This window comes from Canis lupus, chromosome 21 (genome assembly GCF_011100685.1).
Source record: "Canis lupus familiaris isolate Mischka breed German Shepherd chromosome 21, alternate assembly UU_Cfam_GSD_1.0, whole genome shotgun sequence".
Lineage (NCBI taxonomy): Eukaryota > Metazoa > Chordata > Mammalia > Carnivora > Canidae > Canis > Canis lupus.
The window spans coordinates 20,137,994-20,164,192 of record NC_049242.1 but is presented as its reverse complement, the minus strand read 5'-3'; the positions used below and the strand labels follow the sequence as shown (position 1 = coordinate 20,164,192).

Below are 26,199 nucleotides of genomic sequence, written 5' to 3'. Positions count from 1 at the left end.
TGCTCTCAATAAAAGCACCACTAGTATTTTGTCATTAGCATGGGAAAGAGCTTGCGTTTGATTCTTTTATGGAAGGAATGTGCCCCAGACTTTTACCTTGAAAATGTAGACACATGCAAACCACCACACTGTAGTTCAAAGTTCAAAGACAGAAGCCAAATCCGCAAAGCATTAGGATGGAAGAGAACTACTTTCACATTCTTATCTGATTTGGGGGCTCCCAATACCACAATTCTTTTGTATTCTAGGTAGAAAAGAGCATACCCTTTAGCTTGTAATTCTGTTAAGGATGCAGAACTATGAGTTTCCTCTTAGAAACTGCATAGAAATAAGCCCGAGACTGCTAATTCCAAGGACTCATTTCCTTTGTGAGTAGGTGGGAGTCAGAGCTGATGGGATTTCAGAATTGTCTGCATTCAAATAATACCTATGTCTGAGAATAAATAATGAAAGCTTCCCCCACATTTTGGCATGCTGTTGGAGCACCCTGCCTGCTTCATTTTCCCCTCCAGTGAGCAAGTTTTTAGGAGACATTCTATCAGCTAAGTTCTGAGCCTCACAGGTCAGAGGCCAGCCCAGAGATTCTCTCCAGAGGTCTGCAGGCCTCAGAGGCATAAATAAGTTGGCTCTTACCCCAGGGAGTAATAAAAGGGGGAATATTCTTTTCTAGCATTCTAGTATTTCACCAATGTGGGTCAAAATGGTAGGAAATAATTATCATTGGTGTGTATACAAAGAAAAAGAGTAAATTCTGTTCTAGGGCATATCCTTCACCAGGACCTTGATTCTCTTGGCCTAGGCTTCACTTTGAACGTGACCTTTGTGCTAAGTCACCTAGCCTAAAGGCAATGTTTTCAAGGGAAAAGAGGATTCCCATCTAGGGATTTCAGCTTTATCATTCTTCTACTCTGGTTGTCAATGGTACCCACACTGGACTGTACATAGACTTTGTACAGTCTATACAAAGGGGACTTTGGAGGTGGAAATGCTACAGCCCACTGAGCACCTCTGACTAATGGGAAAGAGGCATGAGACTGGCTGGGCTAGCACTTGTTCAGAGTGAAGCCACACTCACTCCTTCCTGTTCCTCTTTCCAGATCCTACAACCTAAGATTCTTTGTTTTTAATTCTCAGCACCAAGCTGTGAGCACTAGGATAGAAACTATCCCACTACACAGCAAGACCAACCAATGGTAGAGTAATGAGAGAGGGTGGAGGGAGTTGGGGGAGGGAAGCCCTGTGTATAAAATTCTTTTTATCCCTACTCATATTCTGGAAAATAATAATGATGACAATAACAACAGTAATAACAGTAGTAGGACTAATAGTTATAATGGTAGAAGTGGTTGTATTAGTAGTAGTAGTATTAGCTGTCATTTATTCCTTTAACTACATGCTGGGCCCCTTTATGTACATTGGTTCAGTTAATTCTCACACTAATAAATGTATGTACTGAGGCTCAGAATGCTTAAGGAAACCATTCAGAGATAAAGCCATTTGGGGTTTCTCTTCATTTATTAGAATATGGCTTCTTAAAGCATTAATTTGGTAAATGGTTAATTAAAACTTTTCAAAGACACCCTCATTGGTGGTAGAGTGCACTGACTCTTTAAGAGCAAGAGTCCAACTTGACTCACAGTCTCAGCAGGCTAACCATCAAGGCTGGGCCAGGTTGATCCAAGGCCACTGAGCATCATGGGGTACAGAAACTTGACAATTTTTATGAAGTAGGAACCCACAAATAGGACTCAGGGGTAAAGGGCAAGGGCTGGTGTCTCAAGACATTTCTAAATGGACACTACATAATCTGTGGGCCCCCCCACCAGATGTAAAAGGACACTGCATAATTTGTGGGGCCTCCCAGAAATGTAACAAACAGTACCAAGAATTAGGAACCCCCAACAGCAAGATCAGGTTTCACAGGGCAAGTTTTACTGGTAACAGTCCTGTTCTTTTTAAAGATACACAGATTCAGGCTTCCTCTAGCATTGCTGTACAAATATGCAATCATGTCTATAAAATAAATTTTTCAATGAACCGCTTAAAATGATTGGATGGCTTGGCCAAACAAGGGAGACTTGGAAGAACTGAAATTCCATGCACTTCCCAGTCATAGTCTTCACTTTCCTGAACTGAGATCCATCTACACAGGTTTTAAATTCCTAATCAACTAACATCCCCCCCCCCCACCTTTCTGGTTCTTCTCAATGCAATAACTTGCACAAAGAATCCTTTAGTTTCCTTAGCAACTGTTGGAAATTTATTTGGTTATCAAAATAAGCTGTTCCATTTTGGAGAGCCCAGCTGAGCCTGCGTGCAGCAATTTGCATGGTTTAAACTGATGGGCAATTTTGATTTCACTACAGAAAGAAGAAAATGCTATCCCTAAGCCCACCAATTCAACCATCAGAAATGCTTGTTTATTCAATGCTTTCCCCCCTCTTTTCTATTAATGCATAACATAAGTTCTTATGGCTTTACTTCGAAAAGCTGCCATATTTGGTTTCCGTCCCATGACACCCTGAAATGGTAACAGCCACTTTGAAAATACAGTGTACATTGCACTTATTCTCAAAGACATGATGATCATTTAAAATACTGGGCTCATTACATGTTTCATTTGTATAATTAAAGAATATATATCCTTTTAATATATTCAAAAGTGCCTCAATAATTTGCAAGATCTTTGAGGGGGAAGTATCACTTAGTCTGGATTTCTGAGATTCTAAAAACTGACATGGACTTGCATGGATGAGAAAGAAGAAGTCCACTTGTTGAATGCCTCTTCACCACCAGTCTGAAAAGACAGATGTTACCATCCTTTGTTCTCACAGATGAAGAAGCAAAGGCCATAGGAGATGGAGTAATTGGCATGAATTAACAAAGCCAATAAATGTCGGGGCCAGGATGCAAACCCTCAACAGTCTGGCTCTAAGGCTCGTTTATCTTCTTTCCATCATGTCATATAGCTTCTTCCATCTCTGTAAACCGAGGCTCTAATCTTAATTTTGGAATCAGCTCTCCTCTGATACCCTCAGAAGGGAAAGGAAATATGCACTCACATTAAAGACTTTTCCCCTTGAGATATGTCTAAGGAAGTAGATTTTTAACGTTACAATTAAAAACATAAACTGTGTAGAGATTGGTTTGACCAGGGCAAAAGAAATTAAGAACCATGTGGTCTCATATAAACTGTAGGAAGCTTTGTCCTCTGTTTTTTCAGACTGATGTATTTTTTTGTCACAGTAATTGCTTTTGATGCTGACCACTTTCCAGCACTGTGCTGCATTTTAGGGATTTGTAAACAGGATTTCCATTTGCATTAGTAATGACAGATAATCCCTTTAAGCAAAAATACTCCAATTAAAGTAAACCAATAAGCTTGTGCAATTTTATTTTGTCTCTTATCTGCACCTCCTGCTCCCTGGGTAAAACAAAACAAAACCTAAAAATCCCACAAACTAATTTCATTAGAATGGGAGATTTCAGATAGATCCAACTCCTGTTTAGAGAATGTCTGATAGAGATCATGGAGGAAAGAAAATACATTTTGCTAAATGAGACCTTTTCCCAATGCCTTGAGGGTTAAACATATCTTAAATCTGCATCTGTACATGCTGATCTAAAGACTGTCCACATTTATGGTATTCATGTATGGCATCTGACACTATAAACTGACAAGGGAATCACAATATGACAGGCAGGACCATGGACAGGGCTGACCGGGCGATAGATTCTGAAGAACCATCTGGTTGGTCTGATGATTCTATTACCAATTTCATATGTAGGACTTGTGACTTAGAATGGATTCTGGAGATAATTTAGCTCAATAAGCTCCTTTTAGAGAGAAGAAAAATGAAGCTCAGAAAGTCTTTCAAGGGATTTGCTTAAGGCCAACTCAAATGGCAGTGGCTGGGCTTGAACTCAGGACTCTTGATTCCTAACCCAGAGTTCTTCCCGTGGCCCCATCCATGCTCCCTCTATATCCTATTAAAGGGCAAAGAAAACATACATTATTCAGTGTTTCAAGTCTTAAAATATTTGTAAAGGAGAAGACTGGAATTGCCCCTAGAAAAAGTAGGCAGAGGTTCTAATTTGGCTCCATGGAAATGCTCCCATTCTTACTTTCTTATAGATGACCATAGGTCAAGAGTTGGTTTCATTGGAACAATACAGAGAATATTAGCATAGCCCCTGTGCAAGGATGACATGCAAAAAAAAAAATAGAGTTCATTTTGGCCTTCAGGGTCATTTGGCATTCCTGAGTAGCTACTTCAACCAAGCATATGGTAGGTACCCTTTTAACCAAACTGATTCCTGGAAAGCAAATCCTTAAAAGGACAGAGAAGCTATGACCCCAGAGTTAACTGAGATGAGAGGAAAGAAGAGGTAAGCAGTAAAGGTTGGAGGCAGATATGACCACTTGGCTGACAGGTTAACATCTGAGAGATAAAGCAGGGCACAGCAGGTACAGGAGAGGAGTGCTCATGCCACCCAGAATGATAATGAGACTGGCCCATTAGCTCAGTAATCTTTCCTATAACCATTTTTGTGAGTCTGTGCCACTCTTGGCTGAGAGTGAAAGAATCTGTGTCAGTGGCATGTTAGACCCTTAAGAAATTCAAAACATAGGTTACCAATGTCCCAATTAATAATGACAAACTCCAAATGTCACCACTTCCATCACTGATGGAAAAATATTTGTGTCTCATTGTACAATGGGATTTTTCATCTATATCTCCTTCAGAGTCTTGTAACCATTGGGTGAGTCAGAACAATTTTTGGAGGCAGCAAGAGCTCTGAAGTCATCCATACCTGGGCTCACAGGCCTAGCTCCATTATTTACTGTCTTTGTGTCTCTGGTCCAGTCACTTAATTAATGTAACCCTTTGTTTTCCCATCTAAAATGGGTATAAATAATTATACTTATCTCACAGGATCTCTGTGAGGATTAAATGTGAGATGCCCTTGACATAAAGCTTTGAAACAAACAAACCATACAAACCCTAATGATTATTGTTATTGCCAATGAGGAAACTGGTGGTCAGGAAAATTAAGTGACTTGCTTACGGCCACATGGTTGGTAAATGCTAAAATACCCCAACTGGTGTTTCCATTACACCACAGGGGTCCAAGGGTATTTCAATGACAACATACCATCTACCCACTTTACCACACCCCGCTCCTGGTGAGGCTTGTCCACCCCCATGAGGTTGTTCCAGAAGAGCTCGTCTCTATCCCACACAAAGCCACCCCAGCAGTGTGAAAGCCCATAATGCTTCCCTCAAGGCATGAGATGGGATACTGCTGAGCACCATGAGTGCCACCCAAGCCCCGCTATGAGCTCACAGTGACAAGGAACTGAGATGAAGACACAGGTGGACTGGCAGCCGGCGTGGAGTGCAGAGAGATGGAGGAAGTGCCAGAGCGTGGAGCTGTGAGGCAGGCACATGGCACGCATAATGAAGATCTCTTCGGTTCAAAGGCAGACACAGAAGACTCACGACACGGACAACACAGCAACCCTACCTTCTGTGGCTCCTTTGCCTTTCCTGTCAGGGATCTCTAACCCAGTGCCCCCTGATGGATACAGGGAGACGTCCGTTGGCACAGGCCAACTGCTGGCTGTGTCCTCCGTGATCTCATACATCTGCCCCTCCATCGGCTGCAGGTGCCAGTTTAGGCCAAACAGGTGCATGGCTGTGGTGAGCAATGAGAAAAGTCATCTTTTTCTGCTGGAGGTGGAAATGGAACTCCCAAGCCACAGGGGAGGGCAGGTGGGGTGGGAATGCAGGAATTCAGTTCAACTCAGTTCAACAAGCAGCCCCTGAAGAGGGCTCTGGCAGTGCCAAGCCCTATACAGGTGACTTGGGCAAGGAGATGCTCAGGGCACACACTGTGCCCTTGAGGTCTGGAGAGCTTCAAGTCAGGATGAACTGGGAGAGGGGCAAGGATGAGGGGTTTTATGAAGCCTTGGCCTTTGGCTTCAAAAGATAAATAATCTAGGGGGAAAGTTAGCAACTTGTATCATAAGGGGTTAATTTCCTTAATATAAAAATAACTCCTACAAATAATAAGCAAAATCCAACTGCTCAGGAGGCATATGATATGAACTGTGAACAGAGAGTTTATAGAATAAGAATACAATTGGCTCTCAATCATATGAAAAGGCTCTTGATATCACTCATAATAAGAGAAATGTAAGTTAAGCTTTGAAATACTATTTTTCACATATGCTTTGGCAAAGATAAAAAAGGTTAAAATTATACAGCATTGACAGAGAATAGGAAATAAGCACTCTCATTCTTTGTTGACATGAGCATAAGTTGGTACAAACCCTATGAAGGACGATTTGAAAAAAGCTATCAAATTTATAATACACATACTCTCTATCTTGGGACTTAAAGGTTCCCAGGGTTTCTAGAAAATTCTAGAAATTTCTCTTCAAGATATACTCACATACATACTAAATGATGTACATACAAGGTTAAGCACTGCAGCATTGTTTGTAGTAGCAAAATATTGCAAACCAGTCCATCAATAAGGGGCTAGATAGGTTACCTTCGCACAATATATTATGCAACCATAAAAAGTGCATAGAGGCTCTTTGTATTTTTCTGAAAGGAAATTGTAACATGCAGAATAGTGTATCTGAAATACTATCTTTGGGTTAAAAAAAGCCCTTCATATATGAATATTTCTGAAGGATATGAAAGACATTAGTTACAGCAGGTGCATCCTATGATAGATGGTAAGGACTAGGGATGGGAGAGGGATCTGCTTCTCACTATATACCTATTGTCCTTATTTTGTAGCATGTACATGTATTTCTGTTTTAAAAACATTTTTTTCGGGGATCCCTGGATGGCTCAGCGGTTTGGCGCCTGCCTTTGGCCCAGGGCGCGATCCTGGAGTCCCTGGATCGAGTCCTGCGTCGGGCTCCTGGCATGGAGCCTGCTTCTCCCTCTGCCTGTGTCTCTGCCTCTCTCTCTCTGTGTCTATCATAAATAAATCTTAAAATAAAAATAAATGTAAAAACATTTTTTTCAAGGTAGCAACTGCTAAATAGTCTTGTGCAACAATCTAGAAGAGATAAGAATGGACATAACATAGACAATGCTTGAAAAGGCTAGGAAGCTTGTTTCCAAAAAGGTTTGTAATCCAGTACAAAATGTCTGCTTAAATCCTGTCTTAGGATTCAAGACTTGTCAATGGTCCCTATTTACTTTTCTGGGAGGCCTGCTCTGATTCCTCACATACAGAGTTAAGCATTCCAGTCCCTGACTCCCACAGTATCCTGTATGCAACATCACTCCTTTGTCGTAATGATGAACATGTTCTAGAAGCGCACTCCATATACCAGGACCTATGGCTGACTCTGAAAAGCCAGGATGTTATCAGACAGCCCTTGCTTCCATGAGCTCATGGTCAAGTAGGGAAGACAGATAATGAGCCAAATCTACTCAGAAGGACTAGAAGGCCCGGGGGGGGGGGGGGTGACCAACCCACTAAGAGGGCCAGATATACAGAGATGGATATACAGAGATATGAAGCCCACAAGAATTAGGCTTATTGAGGACCAACTGCATTCCAGGAAGTGCACTGGGAAGTTTGTAAACATCACATCTAATCATTAAAAGGCAGCCCGGCCAGACCCAATTTGCAGGTGTGCACATTAAGGCTCAGACGGTTAACTAAGATACTTATAAAACTATGCTTTATTGAGTGCCTACCGCATCCCAGGTGTTGTGCTAAGAGCAGTAAACATGGTATTTCCTTTGATTCTCACAAAAATCCTGAAAGGTGAGTATTAATAACCCCATTTTACAGATGAAGAAACTAAGACACAATGACACTGATGAACATATGGAAGTTAAATGGCTCACACGTGGCACAGTCTAGACTAGAACCCACAGCTATAAAAACTCTGAAATCAGATACCAGCAGTCCTTCTGGCAGGAAGCCCAGGCTCCACCCTCTAGCTTTACCTAGCAAGGCAAGGGGGCATTAAACAGACATGCCCTCTCACACATGGAGCAACCTCCAAGGCCTGTTACTGAGGATCTTGTGTGGAGGACGGAGAGTTTTGTTGCTTGTCCACTTGTGGAAGGGGTCACTGATGGGGGTCTTGAGGGGCTGTGTGGCTGCCTTCAAGATGCAAATAACTGTGTAAAGGAGACCAGAACAGCACATCCTTCTGACTTGTAGTCCAAACACGAGCCACCCAGGGAATACACACAAGTTTGATTTCATCAGGAGGGGGTGCTCTGTAACAGAAATGGAATCTGCCTTTTGCTTTCTCTTTGGTTATTGTTGGCTGTATTTTATAACCATTATATTCAGACTGTTGATAGTAATAATAAGAGAGCACCTAACATTTTTTGAGCACATGTTAGGTCCTGTGCACTAAATGAGGTATTTTACCCTGCTCTTGGCTATCTCTGTGTAGTTGTCAATAATAATAAAAGTTAACTTGTCTGAAAAAAGTGAAAACTCTGCTCTTTCCAAGGCTGAATTAGCTCACATTTCTGCTTACCTTCTTACTGTTTTAATCTATATATTGGCAACTCCAAAGGTAATGGAGAAATTGTTTGAACTGAGGACAACGCAGATACATGCAGTTAAATGAACAGTGCTTCTTTCCCCATTAGAATCAATTATCTCATCTAACTGTGCAAAAGTGCTGTCTTGTTAAAGGTCATGAGAATTAAGTAATCCCAGAATGAATAGAACTCTCACAGCTTCGTGAAGAGAAACATTTTTATTGTCAAAGCTTTCTCTTATTTTTAACAAGATGCAAAACCAAGTCCTTGCTTAAAAAAAATACGCTGAGGGGGAAGAAAAGCTGGTGGAAAAAATGTTATAGATGAAAATGATCACAAGACCTGGCATCCCAAGGAAGTGAATTAGGGCCGGACAGCCCACAGCTGGTGGGGTTGAGGGGGTGGTGGTGCGAGGAGGAAGAGGGCTTACCTCAACCTTCTTCTCGGCCTTGCCCCCGACTACCCACAATCACAGAGTTCTCTTACAGCTGGGAGGCTGGCCATTCCCTCTGCTCCTTTTCACCACCCAGGGAAGCAAAGTTCTGGATCCCACTCAAACATGGGCTGTTTTGGAAGGCTCAGTTATCCAAAAACAGTTTTGAAGGCTTGGAAGTTGGGAGGTGAGCATGGGGGACCAAGACCCGGCTCCTAAAAGCCAGGTGGAAGGTAGTATTAAGAGAGAGAAGTGGGATGATGCAGAGATAGTTCAGCCAGTCACTGTCATTTTACAGCCCAAACAGAAGGGACCCTTACTCTTTGATCCAGGGTCTTGAATACAGTCATGCTAGAGGGCCCTCAATTCCTTTACTGTATTGTCTGGTGGGTGTTTGATTCTATAGTCCCAGGTTACAGAAGAGGGGGAGGAATAATCTGCTTTGCTCTCCTCTTCCCAAAGCATATAACACATGCTCAGCCACAGACTGTCCAAGGAACACTGAAGCTCAAGCAATCGCTCTTCTTTTTCCTTGAAAATAATCAACATCATAATAGCTACTCAAAAAACATGGAATCATGTGAGTGTGAACTGTGGGCTCTGCTATCAGGTAAACCAGCCTTAAACTATAGAATGTAGAAGAGGCCCATCAGGCAGCCCACCTCAAAATATTCATAGGCCCTAACTGACCAAGGTGTTACTTACAACCAGGCACAGTAACCATAAAGGGAAACGTCCACCCGTCGCCATACCTCCTCACCTTTCCCCTTTAAATATAGCCCCCACCCACTGCCTCCTTGCTCTGCTATCCTGTCCACCGCTCCCTTGCTGCATATTCAATAAACTTTTACCACCTTTGTTCTGCTTCAGGTGAGTCCATCTGGCTTCCACCTGATTGTCGCCCCACAGTTGGGGGCCCCTCTCTGATCTAGAGAGACCCCATTTAGACACCACTTGTATTACATGCTGAATATGTTATATTATCCAGTTTAATCCTCACGTAAAGATAGGTTGAAAAATTATTACTGGAGAACATACACAATGAAAATGAAATAATATTCAAGCTATAGTGACATACTCCAATTTTCTCAGAGGGGTAAAGTAAGTTACCCAACACCACCAATTGCCGTTTCCTGCCCAGCAAGACCTAAGAGATGGCTGAGAAAGTGGAAGCTCCATCCTGACATTTTTAAGAAAAATGCCCAATTTTCAGACACTGAAGCCTCATCCCCTCCCCCAGCACCCAGCCAGCAGGAGGCAATTAACAGTTATTATGCAAGAGTTGCCAATATAAATACAGGCACTAGTATAAGTTCAAGGCAAGTTTCAAAGTCAGGAGCCTGTGTTCCCAATCCAAGTTTCCTCTTTTCCATTGTTTGACTTTAAATATAAGTTAAAATATGGGCAACAAAAAGCCACCAGCAAAAAACCAAACCAAACCATCACAAAGAACAAACCTAAAAAACCACCACCACAACAAAAGCACCACACAAAAATAGCTGAAATTAATGTTTGGGGGGGACCATGGGTGATAATAACTATTTCTTGGCCCACAGCTACCTGAATTTAAAGTTGCATATGGCAGTCAATGCATCCTATCCAGAGGGTTTGAAATTAACAGCCATGAATCTGAAAAAGCTAAGAAGTATAAATAGCTTCCTTCAGCCTGCTCTAGAGGATGGAGACCAGTGGTCAACCAGACCACTGAAAAATCTAAGTTATAATCATCATATTCTGTTTCCTGAGGAATTAATGGTAACCACTCACCACCAATGTATACCATGGGATTATCTAAATTGCACTTTGTGGTTTGTGTTTATAACTGTGCAAAACTCTCGAGTATGCTGAAAGTGACCTATATAAGAAACTTAATACTGGTTTTCCCTTTAAACTACTTTGTAATTCCATGAAAAGGTGAAAAGATGCTAAAGAGTTCAGAAAAAGGCTGTGGAAAGGTAGCAGGTTCACAGGATCACCCACACTGAAATGTTAATGATTTCTGAAAGCCGAGAGCTGGGGGTGGGGGGGGAGTTTCTTATTCCCTCAGCTCTGGTCAATCTGATCCCAGGGTTGACATTTTCTAGTTGCCTTTTCCTGCCCAGCAAGACATAAGCGATGGCCGAGAAAGTGCAAGCTCCATCCTGACATTTTTAAGAAAAAACGCTCAGTAGAGGTTCAGACACTGAAGCCTCACCGCCACCCACCCCCCCCCAGCACCCAGCCAGCAGGAGGCAATTAACAAAGTCATTATGCAGGAGTCGCCAGTGTAAGTACAGCGGAGCTTTCCCTGTCACGGTGCACGCTTCCTTTCCTTCCAAAAATCTAATGCACGAACCCACTTGCATCTGTAAATTAGCCGCTCCAGGTAGTGACTAGAGAGGGTTACAACCACAAGGAACTGTTGATTCAATGGGCAATTCTGGTTTCAAAAGGGAGTTGGAACCTACCCAGCTATGCGGCTACCCACTTTTCTGTTTTATATTAGTGCTCAGTTTTTTTGTTTTGTTTTTTTTTTTAAATAAATAATGTCATCTCTGTAAACTATAAGTCATTGGAGTTCTTGGATGATGGTCCTAACATGGGGAAAACAACAACAAAAAAAACCCCCAAAACATGAAACAACAGCAACAAGGGGACAGAGATTCATTCTCCAGGCCCTATTCCTGGTTTTGCTACAAAGCTACAAACAACATCCACAGGTTCCAAACCCAGACGTTCAGTACACAGGGGCCTAGACTGCAGGGCAAGGGCAGAAAAACTGGAAGAAACCGAGATGTGTAAAAATAGAGCCATTTAGCTGAATTATACTATGGGGACCAGATGGAATGCAACGCAATCATTATACAAAAATGACTATGACCATCAGCAATGAGGGCAAATGCTGATGATACAACATTAAGAAAAAAAAGGCAGGGCATGGAATTGTACCTTTTGCTGACTGAATCTCTGCAAAACCAGATATGCATATGAAAAAAAATCTGGAGAGACATACATAAAAATGACATCAGACTTGGAGTTATAATGGTAGGATTATGGCTAAACGTTCTTTCCTCATTTCCAAACTCACTTTAATGCTGTTTTACATTAAAGGAGAAGTTCTGCAATGCAGTCTCAGTAGGAGCAGGTAGAAAAGAAGGGTGACAGTGCCCAGGGAGGAGATCCAAGTGTCTGACACATGCTGTATGTCAGACACTTGAGCAAGGGGAATTATATATTTCATTCAATCCTTACATAAACCTTGAAAACATTACTATTATTCTCATCTTATGATGAAAAAACTGAGGCTCAGAGAGGCTGCATGATTTGCCCAAGACACTTTCCAGATGGGAAGTGATAAAATATCTGAACCCAGATCTGATTGGTCCCAAAGTCCAGGCTCTTGTCCTGATACACTGCCTTGCTAGTGAGTTACAATGCCTGAAGTTAAGTTAAAATTAAAGATAGTTCAAGGCAAAGCCTCTCTTGAGAGCATAGCCAGGTTTGCTCTTTGGAGAGAGTTTGTAAAGGGGAGTTCTTCTCAGGGACAAAGCATGGGGCCCCCGGCCTTCCACATACTGACTACTGGAGGCATGGCTAATGCCCATGGTCAAGATCATATGTACATGCATTCAGAGCCAGGTCACTTACTGGTTTCATGACTTTGGGCAAATTATTTTGCCTCTCTGAGTCTCAGTTTCCTCATCTATAAAATGAAGCTAGTGGGATTGATCTCAAAGGATTAAATGAAATAATGCATGTAATTTGCTTAGAACAGTGCCCGGCACACAGTGGGAGCTCAGCGAGCGGCAGCTGTCCTCATCTTCGTCATTTTGCTAGATTGATTTTTCTAACTGCTTGTCTGCTGGACAATGTGTTTAAGTCAGCTCTGTTATATCACCTTTTTCTTCTTTCTGCATATCTCCCTAATTCCCTTTCCATGCCAACTGCAAATTTCTTCACACTGAGGGCCCTTTTCTATCATGCTTCCATTAGCTGACAGACTTTGGGCATAGGAACTAGAGATATTTGCCCAATGGATAAAACAGTTTTTAAAAGCAGAATCTCTGTAAAGAAACCTGACAGGATCCCACTGGTGACTACGTGGGGCTAATTTTAAATCAAGTAAATATATTGCTTTTCTTCCTGTCTCTGGATAAACCTGACTGCAACAATCAGGGTTACTGTCTCTCACCCCCAAATTAAGTGTTTTCTGGAGAATAGACTCTGGTGCAGTTAATCATTTTTCTGCTCCATGTAATGCTGTGGGGAAGAGTTTGCTGGCAGCTGTTCAATATTTCTGTAAATCAAGGTGTGTGTGTATGTGTGTGTGTGTGTGTGTGTGTGTGTGTGTGTGTAGGGGGCAGTATTGGGCATATGTAAGAAGCTTAAGTGCAGCCAGCCACAGAAGTGGGTAACAGGCACTCCCAACATCAATGCAGAGGAGAAATAGCAATATATTTGGAGGGCACCAAAAACCTGGTGACACGGCAAGTTGTGGGGGAATCAGAGCTGGAATCTAATTTGTATAGAATAAACTGTCATTATTGCAGTAATAGAATAAGAAAGCTGTCTTTTCTGGACACCTTTCACCCAGTAGGCTCTACTGAGACCTCTCCTATACATAACTAATTTAGGAGTTGGTCACCTCCACCAACCCTTGGACTGATATCAACCCACTTCTCTGAGCTTTCCCTGCCTCACTCCCAGTGACGTGCTGCTGCCTGAGTGCAGGAGACGGGAGGCACAGAAGTGCAGCGGTCATGAGCACAGGCAGCCCTGTGTTCCTTCTCTGGTCCTCATGTTCACAGTGATGTGAGGCAGTCGATGTTATTTAACTCTTTGGGGCCTCCGCTTCCTCATCTCTAAAATGGTGACAATGATCCTTGGCTCCGAGAGTTGTGAATATATTGCATGAGATTACTGCGCTTGGTATCTTCTTAAATAGTTGTTCGTATCATTTTCATCATCGTCATCGTCATCCTCATCATTGTAACTGTATAGTGAGGTTTTCCCTGCAAAAGTGAGGTAGTGGTTTTTCTCGAGAGAGCTGAGAAACCCAAGGTGTTGCTGCAGTGTTGGGGGGTGTTGCTAAGATGCAACTTACAGTCACAGGGATCTGGCCCTGAATCACTGCACAGAGGAGACCCAGACTTGGCTAGAGCCTCTGGGCAGAGCCTGGGACTGCACAGAGTCCAGGTGCCTAGCTTCCTGGTTCAGAGCTCTTCCTGCTAAGTCATGGCAGGAAATCCTGTAAGAGCAGGAAAACCATCCTGGAGGCTTGTTCTCCCATCAGGCACCGCATTCCCAGATCAGAGGAGTCAGTCCTACCCTTGAGCCTTATGTAAAGGGAACGAACCCCTGGGACAGGCTTCATCAGGCCACCATGAGGCCTTCCCTTCAGGGTGGGGATTATTCCTTTCACTTCTGCCCCTTGGCACCACGCCCAAGGGAGTGAGGAAAAAAGGGAAGAAACAAAGGGGGCAGACACAATTAGGATTATCATTAAAAGAGTAACAGCTCCCAATTACCAAAATTGCACCACATGCATGACAGAATGCTGGAGAATTCACATTTGTTGTATCATTTAATCTCACAACTTTTACGAAAGATATTACTAGTAACTCTTGTTATAAATTAGGCACCTCAGAACACAGTGACAAAATAGACATTAGTCTCATCTCGTATCTCCAGACAGCCGGAGCTCCAGAATGATCTCGGATTGCACCATTCATCATGGCAGCACCAAGACTCGAAAACAAATCCTGGGTATTTCTCAGACTATTGTCAGGGAGGCGCAGGACAGTTTTCCTGTTAGCCCTGATCAGAATAAACATGCAGAACAGCACCAGGCTTTGGGAAGTGCCTGCCATTCCCAAGAGGAGGGGAAAGGCTGGCGGAAATCTCTGCAGTCTCCCGTCTTTGCAGAACTTGCATCCCAGTGAGCGTCAACACTACTCACAGGTGGTCTAAAGCTTTTCTGTATGAAGGTGACTCCATTTAGCAAAAGACCTGCCTCTCCTGCATGAGGCATCACTAGCTCCTTCTCGAAGTCAACTGTCCCAGGGGACAGGAGGACAACGTGGGTTTGGTTAAGGCTCAGGAGCTCCAGGAGGAAGAAAGTCTTGTCACCAAGGCTCTATTTCCATCACTAGTAGGACTTACTGTCACAGGGCTCCACAGAACAACCCTCCCATTTCCTGATTTCCTCTGGCATACCAACTGTGTTAACGGATTTTTTTTTTTTTTCTGGGATCAAAGTCAATTAGAAGGTGGTTCCCACAGTACCTCTAAATGGAGTTTTAATTTGTGTATGTATTATTAGGATAGGTCTTTTCCCTCTGGAACATTCACTTTGGCAAGAGGAATGAGGGCGGACTGCTTAACGTGGAGCCTGCCACGCAGATTTGTAGCTTGGGATAATATTACTTTATAATAAGAAGCATTTTGAAAAAGCATTTTAAAATCTCACAGAACAGAGTGCGTGATGTCACTCTTTTACCTCACCTCCCCCAGCTTCCCAGTCTTCTGCCCCAGGGTGGGCGATTTCTGGCTCTTTGGGATCACACCACATTTCCTGTTTCCTGTTTCCCTGCCCTCATCTGTGCACAGAGTAAGACACTTAATACATGTGAGTTCCTTTTTCCTTCTCTGATATACACAGACCTCTGGTTTGGTTGAGCCCTTCAATTAGGAAGTTTAAGGCAGCACAGAGTTCTGGGCACCACGGTGATGATGGTGATGGTCAAGTGAACAAGAGCCACTGTCAGGGATGCCTGGGTGGCTCAGAGGTTGGGTGTCTACCTTTAGCTTGGGGCATGATCCCGGGGTCCCAGCATCAGGTCCCCCATTGGGCTCCCCATGGGGAGCCTGCTTTTCCCTCTCCCTATGCCTCTGCCTCTCTCTGTGTCTCTCATGAGTAAATGAAGTCCTTAAAAACAACATCAACAACATCCAAAAAAACAAAACAAAACAAAATAAAACCAAGAGCCACTATTGTTAACTGAAGGCTATCCTGTGCCTAGCACTGCATGAAGTGCTTTATAAACACACTATCATTTAATCTGCATGAAGCTCCACAAGGTAGGTAGTATTACTACCCTCACTTGCAAGATGAGGAAACAGGATCAAAGAGATTCAACAGCTTACCCAAGGATCACATGTTTAATAAGAGCAGAGAATAACCTCAGATCTGAGTCAAACCCAGATTGTCCTGAACCTGTTGCTAACCATTATGCATGCTGCCTTTCTGATGAGATGTACAACTGTGGAAATGACAAAAACGGAAAGAATAAAAAAAAGGGCAAATCTCTTGATATGGACCAGACTTACTGCTCAAATTCTGTTGGCACGATTTTCCTGAGGACAGAAACTTAAGGTCATATCTGTTTGAAACAGACACAATTTTCCAAGATCATTGTATGTGTTTGTTGAGCGCAGCATCTGACATGCCTCACTGCTCTCTGCTCTGGAGTCTGAGCCTTTGTGATTTCTCCTATCCCTTGAATACACCTGTCCATCCAGCCTCCAAGCTTTTGCTGATGCAATGTCTCTAATGTGGGAATGGCCACTGCCCTTCTTGTTTAAAAAAACTTTCTCCCACCCTTCAAGGCCTACTTCAAGTATCACCTTCTTCTGTGTAGATACCTTCATTATCCTGAGCCAGAGATGACCTCTGTCCTCTCCTGCCCAGCCTGAGGCCCTTATCATGATCTCAGTCCCTCTCCCACACACACTGCCCTGACAATGCGTGTCCATGTGCTTCTCATCCCTCGCTGGCTCTGCTGTCCACCTGTGTACTCAGTGGAGCAGATCTGTAGAGACAGCCAGGATCCCAGCTCTGGCCCATATTGGCTATGTGTCAGCAGATAAGTCACCTAGCCACTCTGACTTATGGTGTTTTCATCTAGAGAAATGGAAGTAATACAAAGCCATCTCCTCGTTCTTGTAAGAATTACATTTAATGAAAGTCCCTTATAGATTAGGAAGTACACTAAATATATACGGCATTCTGATCATGGTGCTTCAAAGTTAATGAAAGAAAGAACACTCCAAGTTTAAAACACGGACTATTGCAAAGATTTGTAAATGAAGCATCCAGTGCCGCCCCAGACCTACACCATCTGGTATATGAACAGTGTTACGTAATGGACTCGGTGCACCACACAAAGACGTCAGCGAGTTGCAAAAGTGTTCAGTTCTCAGATAAACGCAAACGCTACTTCTTCTAAAATCCTCATTTAACCTCTGCCACCTTCCACTTCATCTCCCCTCAAACACCAGTTCTACATGCACACTTGGGTGGAGTAATGAGTGCGCTCATGTAACCAGAGGCACAGAGAGGCTGAGACAGACACGGGAGCCCAAAGACTAGGTCTTGCTGTAGAGTTCCACAGGCGGCCCGGCCGGTAAAACCGAGGACACTGGGATGAAATGGAGGCCACGGTGCAATTAATGATACTGGCCTTTTCCCTCTTTCCCCATTGCAGACTGTGAACAAGCTAACTCCAGCTAGAAGGGATGATAAATGTAGCTGCCTGCCATACCCCAGCAGGAAGAGCTTTCTGCACAATGTTATATCAGTGACAATCGACTCAGGCCAGATGAAACCTGGAGCACAGCGGAATCAGATAGCACGAGGGGCTGGGGCTCAGTGAGTCATGCGTACTGAGACCCCTTGAGATCACCTGAGCCTCCTGGTCTCTCCAGTCCTGAAGCATGTTGGTACAAGTCACAGAGCTACTCAGTGCCACAGGTACATGGCAATCCTGGCCCACGGCATGGCTCAGGACAGGTGGACATTAGTTCTGTTTCCATAAGAAAGTAATTTAGCTTCTCTGCTTGGTAAGGCACTCCCTGCATCCTCTCAGCAGTTCTGGTCAGGTGCACTGTCCCAGACCCACCCCAGCTGCGGGAGTGAAGAGCACAGTGGGAAGAGGGCCGGTGCTAGGGGACAAGGCCTGGCTCCCTCTCTTTCCAGTGATGTGGCTTTGGACAAATGACTTAACCTGCTTGGGCATCAGTTTTTCATCTATAAAATGGAAATGAAAACAGAATGGTACCTGGCACATGGCTGCCACCTGGCGAATACCTGTTGGATAAGTAAGCTGTTGAGAAGATCTAATGGGAAAATGCATGTAACACTCAAAACGTGCCAGGACATGGTAACGGTACATCAGGTAAGGTCGAGGGAGGAGAGCTAGGGGCAGAGGCAGAGGCAAGCCACAGCTAAGATGGCAAAGGCCCTGGTTTTTGCTCTGAGCCCCAGGTATGCAGCACAGCCATAGAGGAGGACATCAGGGTGAAACTCTGAGAGGCAGCTTGGTCTATAGAAGGAACAGAGGACTTGAAATCGGAATCTGGCTTCTAGGCCCAGTTCTCTTACTTACCCCTCTTTCCAGCTGGACAAGCTATTTAATGGGAGCCAACCTCACTCCCCACATCTGGGCTTGCAGGACAAGGAAATGCAGTTAGGAATTCTATTCTGTGCACAGATTGCTGGAGAGGATCAATGGGTTTGAAAGCCTCACAGGAAGGTAAAATATTTACTATGCAGTGGCCTCATACAGCCTCTCTTCTAAGGGGGAAGGCAGCCGGTATCCTGTGGTCATTGTGGTTTCTGTGCTTCTACATTCAGGAGTCTTCGTGAAATAGAGATTGAGGCCGGCAGGTGAGTCAAATGCACCAGTGGACATTTTAACACACGGTCTTCTGACAAAGGCACCTCAGGTAGCCAATGCTTCCATCTACCATCCTCTGGCTTTGTTGAGGCTGTTCCATCTTCCAGAAAGCCATTCGTAGCTTCTCTTTCAATATCTTACTTGATTTACAAGGTTCAATGCCTTGGGGAAATTTTATCTGATCTTCTTGCTTAGAATGAATTGCTCTTTCCTTCGGGCTCCCACAGGGACAAGGCTCAAACTCCAGTAACACGCTTTTATCATCTATCTAGTACTGCCATCAACTCCTTACACATCTGGCTTGCCACAAAACTGAGGATGACTCAAAGCACTGGTGCTAGTTTATCTGGCTTTGTCCGTCCCTCACAGCCCAGGACACAACCCGGCAGGCAGGCTCTTTGAACACTCTGCCCTTTCAAACCTGAGTTTAGGGAAGCGCCTTATTTTAATCTCAGATTACCTGAAATCCCTGCATCTGGGGATGGTTCTTGGCAGCTGAATCCTCTCAGGAGGGTTTAAAACCTCTGGGTGATCCTGCTGCCCAGAAGGGTCAAACGGCATTATATGAATACCCGCTATGGGCCACCCATGGACTGGACCCTTTGCAGATGGCCTTCTCACTTAACACTCAAAACACTGCTTAGATAGTAATTTAATTTTTACCAAGGAGAAAATCAAGACTCAGAGGGATGAAAGGCTTGTATGGGTTGTGGCTGGAATGCAGGCCTCATTCTGTCCAGAGTCTGTGTTCTTGCTATTAACTATACTGCTGTCTTTAAAGGATGAAGCTATTTAGCTGTGATTTTGTTGTTTTACTTATAGTGTGCTTTGTACAGCCATCTCTCCTCTTCTGCCCCCCTCCCTGTTCCCTACAACGAAGAGCTGCTTCTCTGATTCCTCACTGGGGTCCTGTGCCTACAGTCCCAATCACAGCCCTGATTGTGCACCTGTCCTCTCCACAAGCTCAGTATTCATGGTGGTGCAACAACAGCCATCAGGGAGACCCTTCTTGCCTTCTCTCTGCACCTAAGTGCAATTAAATTGTTATCTCACAGTACTTAGTCTGGAATAAAGATAGGGATGTGGGGGACAAATCCTTTCCAAGGATGCTAAAAATCTGTAAAATTGACTCCTTTTCCATATTTCCAGGGTGAAGGTGTGGACAGAGCACCCTGGATGAAGGGTTGGGCTACTTTTTTTTTTTTAAGATTTAAAAAAAATTATTTATTCATGAGACACACACAGAGAGAGACAGAGACATAGGCAGAGGAAGAAGCAGGCTTCTTGCAGGGACCCCGATGCGGAACTCAATTCCAGGACCCTGGGATCACGCCCTGAGCCGAAGGCAGACACTCAACCACTGAGCCACCCAGGTGTCCCTTGGGGTTACTTATTAACTGACCATGGCCATACTGCCTCTCCAGGGGCCCTGAAACCACCCATGGGGCCAGGGTCAAGTGCAAGAGCTGCTGCATGATACAAAACATGATTATACTAGTCAACTCAACTCTTTTCTGAGACAACATTTCCAAATTCAGGACTGCTTGGCCCTCAAATTTAACACATCTTGTTTGCCAGAAGAAGAAGGAAAGAAGATTTCGTTGACCAGAAAGAACTAGGTGCCCGATTGCTAAATAGCCTCCCTCCAACAGCCTTCTGTTGACATTCCCAGCGAGGAGGTGGAGGCTCAGAGCGAGCCAGGAGCAGAGGAGGGCCAGGAGTGTTCCCCACTCAGCTTCCAGTAGCCAGTTTTCTGTCTCATATGATCTCCTCGCCTCTAGACTTTCCCTCTCTGTTCCCTGTGTGAGCATATGCCTCTAGGCCTATCTTCTCCTTTCCCTCCACTCCATGCCTTGGAACAGTGGTTAGCTTCTGGCCTGGACACCTTCTTGCCACCCCTGCCCACACTTCTTCTCCTTCAACAGACTTTTGCTGAACACATGCTACGTCGTGCTGATCCTGTACAAGAAATCTTGGCTGCAGCACTGAGCAAGATGGAAATACTCTGTGGGCTCATGGAGCTTACAGTCTAACAGTAGGCATGGGCACGAACGGATCCATAACATGATGGTCAGCTGCAGTTGTGGTCAGCACCATGAGCATGAGAAGAGCATATAACTAGGGTCCTGACTTAGTGGGAGGAGGTCAGGAGCTTCACTGGGGAAGGGATGTGTGAGCTCAGCTCTCAGAAAGAACTGCCGCAAAGAAAGGGGGTGGAAATCCCTTTAAGAATGAAGACCCCTGTAGCTTCTCTGCATCTCAAAACCACTTGTAACATCCTTTGCCACCCACTCATTGAACCAGCTTACTCGAGGTCAGGCACAAAGCCTCACACTGGTGGGACTGTGGGGAAACTGGGCACCTGCTAGGAACCCTGGAATTCAGTCCTACCCTTCTGCAGAGCAGTGAGTAACAAGAGCTTTAAACTGTGTACCCCTCATGACCCATAAATCTTTCTTTTGGAACAAAATAATTGAAAGAAGAGAAAACAGAGCAGGATGTACAAAGATGTTCATGGAAGCATTATTTATAATAGTGAACAGCTAGAAACAGGACTGTGATGATACAGTAATGGCACAAATATGATGGAACTCTTCAACTTGATGAGAATGGGAACTGTATCAATGCTTAAAAATGTGTGCAGAAAAAAAAATGGCCCATAAAAATGGCAGAAGAACATAAACCTGTGCATTCATGCCGGCTGCACGGAGGCCCTTCACTGCTATCCTTCCAGAAGATCCAGTACAACACACAAAAAACCCTAGCATGTTTCTGTTGTTTGCCCTGCCATCTTGAATTCTGAATTCTATCTTAGTTTTCTCAACCCTTTCATATCTTAGAGTTTGATTCTGAATCCAGTAAGTAAATCACCTCTTTACTACACCTCTGAAAAACCATACTACCAAAAGGGAATGGGTGAGTGTTTGCCAGAGGCTGAGAACCAGGACAGATGAGGAAAGTCACCTTGAGGAGCTTCAGTCCTTGCTCACATACTACAGCAAAGTCATGGCAGAAGGTCGATACAAACAAGATCCACTGGGTTATAGGGTCTGGGCACCTAGCCTTGCTTCTCCCATTCTAGACACAAGCAGCCCCCACTCCACTCAGCTGACAAGACACTCGGCTGTCTTGTCAGACAAGCCTTCTCCCACAGAGCCCTAATCCGCCTTCCTGCCGTCTTCACCCTGAGGGCCTGGTTCTGGCCTTGGCAGTGCCACAGAGCAAACCACCCCCCTCGCCTGCATGGTGGCACTTCAGATGTCTGCAGACAGCCATGCTGGGCTCCTGAAGTCCTCATTTTGGGGGGTTGGAGGATATTTGTCTGAGGTCTGTTAGAAAGAGAACAATCTATATATATCTTGCTATTAACAATTCCCACCGAGCAGCATGAAGGAATCAATCTCGGAGAGAAAAGCTTTAATACAGGCTCCTGTATCTTTATCACTTTCCCCCCCCCTAAAAGATCAAGTTCAATCATCTCCATTTCCCATTCTTTGGGCTATAAAGCTAAATCTATGGCTTCTATCCAAAAGGCCTGATGTGAAGTCGAAGCGAAAGGAGGGAAAATGAGCCGTCTTGCTCACTAATAACAGCCAGGCCCAAGTGCAACAGGCTGGTGCTTTATGATGCAGATGGAACCTGGGATGAGACTGCGTGGGGCAAAACCAGGTTCGGGTAACTGAGGGAAGGCGGGGCCCAGTCACCCTGGCTTCTGGCTCTAATCTCTCCACTCAGTTCACGTCCATTTCACCTGCACCAGAGCTCCCAGGCACACAACGCACATTTCTGCCATCGTGCCGTTGCCTATCTTGTTCTTCTGCTCAGAATACCCCTTGGCAGATTTTACCCTCTTGCAAGGTCTTTTACTCAACCAACTCTCACTGAGCACAGCTACCTCGTGCCTGGCTTTGTGCCAGAGACTGAATATGCAGTGGAGAACAGGCCTTGAAGAGAAGGGATGCCTAATAACCTCCCCTAATTGAAGTGCTGCCAGCCCAAAGTCAGGTTTGCGTGGTGGATGGGCAAACGTCGTGAGGGAGCCCGCACAGGTCTACACAAGGCATACTCAGTGCTCCAGCCCACCTCCATCAACACTGCCCAGATAACCTCAAGACCTGGATGATCCAGGCTCTTCCAGACCAGGAAGTACAATATTCCAGCAAGCAGCACTCTCTCAGAGCTGCCTTATGTAAAGCAGCAATTGAACTTAGCAACATTCTCCCTGAAACTAACACCGCTTCATCCAAGGGCTCAGATTTTTTTTTTTTTTCCAACTCAAAATCAGCTGCTGGTGGAGGTGAAAATGTGACTTACTTAAAAAAAAAAAAAAAAAAAAAAAACTCCCTCATCACTGTTGAGCATGTTGTAGTAGTAGTTATGCAGAGGCTGCTCCAGCGCCCCCCCGCCTGCAACGTCACCCTTCACGTCCGGGTTCAGTTTCCTACAGGCAGCCATCCGTAGGCTGGGAAGGACTTGATGGGATTATCTCCTCCCACCCCATCCTGGGCTGGGATGACTGAGGTCCAAGGTAGGCCATCATCAGTCTCCTAAGGCCACCAGCAAGGGACCCCTCCTATGTGCTGTGCCCAGTGTGTTTTCAACAACTCATTTAGCGTGTGGTGCCACAGCCTCACGAAGGGAGCACTATTACTCTCTCCACTTTGCAGATGAGGAAACCAAGGCTCCAAAAGTTGACACAGCTGGCGAGTGGCAGAGCTGCGATTTAGGCTGAATCCAGTCCTCTCTTCCCATCAGAACACCCTGCTGCCTTAGAGAAATCACAGTGGATGGCGCCCCTTCTTTGCAGGGTGGACGTGGACCTAGGATGGAGGAGACACCGTCCCAGGCTAACCTCAGGTCTCCATTTCAGTGTAAAGCTAGTCCTGCTTTTTGTATCATTAGCAAGCCCTTTTCGTCTCTTATTCCAAAGGCCTATTGGGCAAGACAGGTGCTTGGAGAGTCCTCGAGATATTAATCCGCAGCTTTTCTGTGGCACTCCGTGTCTGCTTTTCACAGAGAGATCCAGAACGCCAGGGAGCCTGTCAGTTTTAGCTGGATAGAGGCAACTGTCAGTGAAGCAAAAATCAACTTTTGTCCTAGTTATAGAAATGACGTGAGGCACTTTTTGGTAATGATTCTTCTTGCGGCTGCTTCCCTGGAACAGCGAGACGTCCCTACAAATGTTTTCTGACAGGTCCCCCTAGTTGTCAGCTGCCCTTGTGACTAAAACAGACCAGAAAGCCCGTAGGCACCGCAAAGAGACAAGGCTGGTCCAAATTCTCAGGCAAGACTTACAAATACTCTTCTACACGTGATGCTAACAGTGCTAACAATACTATCAATTATAATAATAGTATCTAATTTTTATTGAGTGCTACAGTGCCAGGCAGTAGCCTAAATACTTTATGAAATTTTTTTTTTTGAAGATTTGTTTATTTGAGAGAGAGAGTGGGCAAAGGGAGAGGGAGGGATAAACCCAAGTAGACTACATGCTTAGTGTGGAACCCGACACGGGGCTTGATCTCATGACCCTGAGATCAGGCCTGAGCCAAAATCAAGAGTCCGACACCTAACTGACTGAGCCACCGAGGCACACCTGTGCAAATGATCTCACTGGAATTTTGCAGCAACCCTGTGAAGGAACCACTATTATTACCCTCATTTTATAGATGGGTAAACTGAGGCTGATAGAGGTTAAATAGACTTGCATAAGGTCACAAGGTATGTAAGCAGCAGAGCTGAGATTTGAAAGCAGTTTCAGAGCCCATGTTTCCAACCACACTGCTACAAATTTCTCCTGTGTGAAATGGGGTAATCATTCCAGCCACACTCACTATCAGAGCCATAAGGAATCTGAGTGGAAACTGAACTTCAAAGAAGTTAAACAATTTGCCCAAGTTTGCATAGCAGGTGATAGAGGTGGGCCTGAGTAGGGTCTTTTGATTCTACATTATGTGTTCAAGCCCTGAACCTACATCATAGTAGCTGAGAGCAAGGCCTTTAAAATCCTATGTCTTTTACTGGTAGTGTGACCCCTGGCAAGTTGTTAACTTCTGTGAGTTTTAGTTTCCTCTTCTAGAAAATACAGAAAATAAAACCTATCTCACAGAATTATTGTGAGTGTTCAGAGAGATGACATAATGGACTTGGACCAACACCAGTCACACAGCAAAAACTCAAAATACCAACTACTATGATGGTAAAGTTAGCATATAAAGTTTAAGATTGTGAACTCGAAAGAGAAAAAAAATTAAAATCATCGGCCCCAGCACCTGAGTGCCTGGGGCTGGGTCGACCACAGTCCTGCCAATTACCAGGTGAGGGTGATGACTTACTCCAGCTCACTGGGTCTCAGTGTCCTCATCTGTAAATTGGGGAGAATAATTCATAAGGCCATTGGGAGATTCCAATGAGAAAACACAGGCAGGGCAGCCTTGGTGGCTCAGCGGTTTAGCGCTGCCTTCAGTCCAGGGCGTGATCCTGGAGACCTGGGATCGAGTCCCACGTCGGGCTCCCTGCATGGAGCCTGCTTGTCCCTCTGCCTGTGTCTCTGCCTCCCTCCTCCCGCCCTCTGTATCTCTCATTAATAAATAAATAAGAAAAAAATCTTAAAAAAAAAAAAAAAGGAAACAGGCAAAGTGCTATGAGAAGGAGGTGCATGGGGGCAGCACACAATCACAGCTAATTATTAACAATAAAAGTGGCCCCTATTATCTTTACTACACTACACCGCACTGTCTTTTGTGGTGAAAATGTTTTAAAACCAATTAGCTGCTATAAAATAAAGCATTACTGCTGTGGCTGTACGAGTTTCACGGTTTGAACTTTTAACTAATCTTCCCCTCATGTTGTGCTCTCCTTATTTTGTTCTGCAAACAGATCTCTTGTCTTCAGAAAAAAAAATAGCAGAGTATTCAGATACTTTAAAACCTTCACAGGGAGGATGGGTGAGTAAAGTGAGGCACTCACGGTCAGTAGCTACCTGTCTGAGCAAGGTGTCCTTTGGAGACAAAAATACACATCTTGTTTCTGGCAGGGTGCCCCGGGATCCTTAAGGGTCCTCGCAAGCTACAGTAGCCAAGTAACATCCCCCAGGGCGGGGAAGGATGGCCCAGAGGCTAGATTCCAGGCCCTGTAGCCCTGATGGGTGGTAAATGCCGGCTTGCGATTTTTCCATCTTCCTAGGAAAGTAACTGCAGATGTCTCTGCAAATGAACGGAAACTTTCAAACTAAAAGCCGAATGTCAAATGGGTCTGTCAGGGTTCCCTCCAGATATGGCAGCCCTGAGCAGATAGCAGAGAAAGTTCCCGCCCTGTTTTTGCCTCCCCCGACCCACCTGCCACCCCGGTGCTGGTGAAGTGATACGATTCTTATCTGCAGCATGATAGGATGTAGAAAATAATTACAAATGAAAAGGTTATTCATAATTTTTAAATGAGTTAATTAGTAAACCCAGTCAGACTCACTCATTACAGTAATTAATAATTGATTATACTTGAAATTAAACACAATTTTTCATCAAAAATCTAATTAAATATCTGTGCTTGTGCCTGTTGATTAGATCAG

The 26,199-nt window shown here is 44.4% G+C and overlaps 1 protein-coding gene and 1 non-coding gene across 2 annotated transcripts in view; one reads left to right on the top strand and one right to left on the bottom strand.

The window, feature by feature from the left end:
• Positions 1–26,199, bottom strand: part of TENM4 (teneurin transmembrane protein 4) — a 729,276-nt gene that overhangs the window by 188,436 nt on the left and 514,641 nt on the right. The window contains 1 exon segment of the mRNA XM_038568485.1: positions 5,530–5,700. Within this exon segment, the coding sequence (XP_038424413.1) occupies positions 5,530–5,700 (171 nt within the window).
• LOC119865085 lies at positions 4,136–4,238 on the top strand. Its single transcript, XR_005375948.1, has one exon. It is a non-coding gene; the product is annotated as a U6 spliceosomal RNA (small nuclear RNA).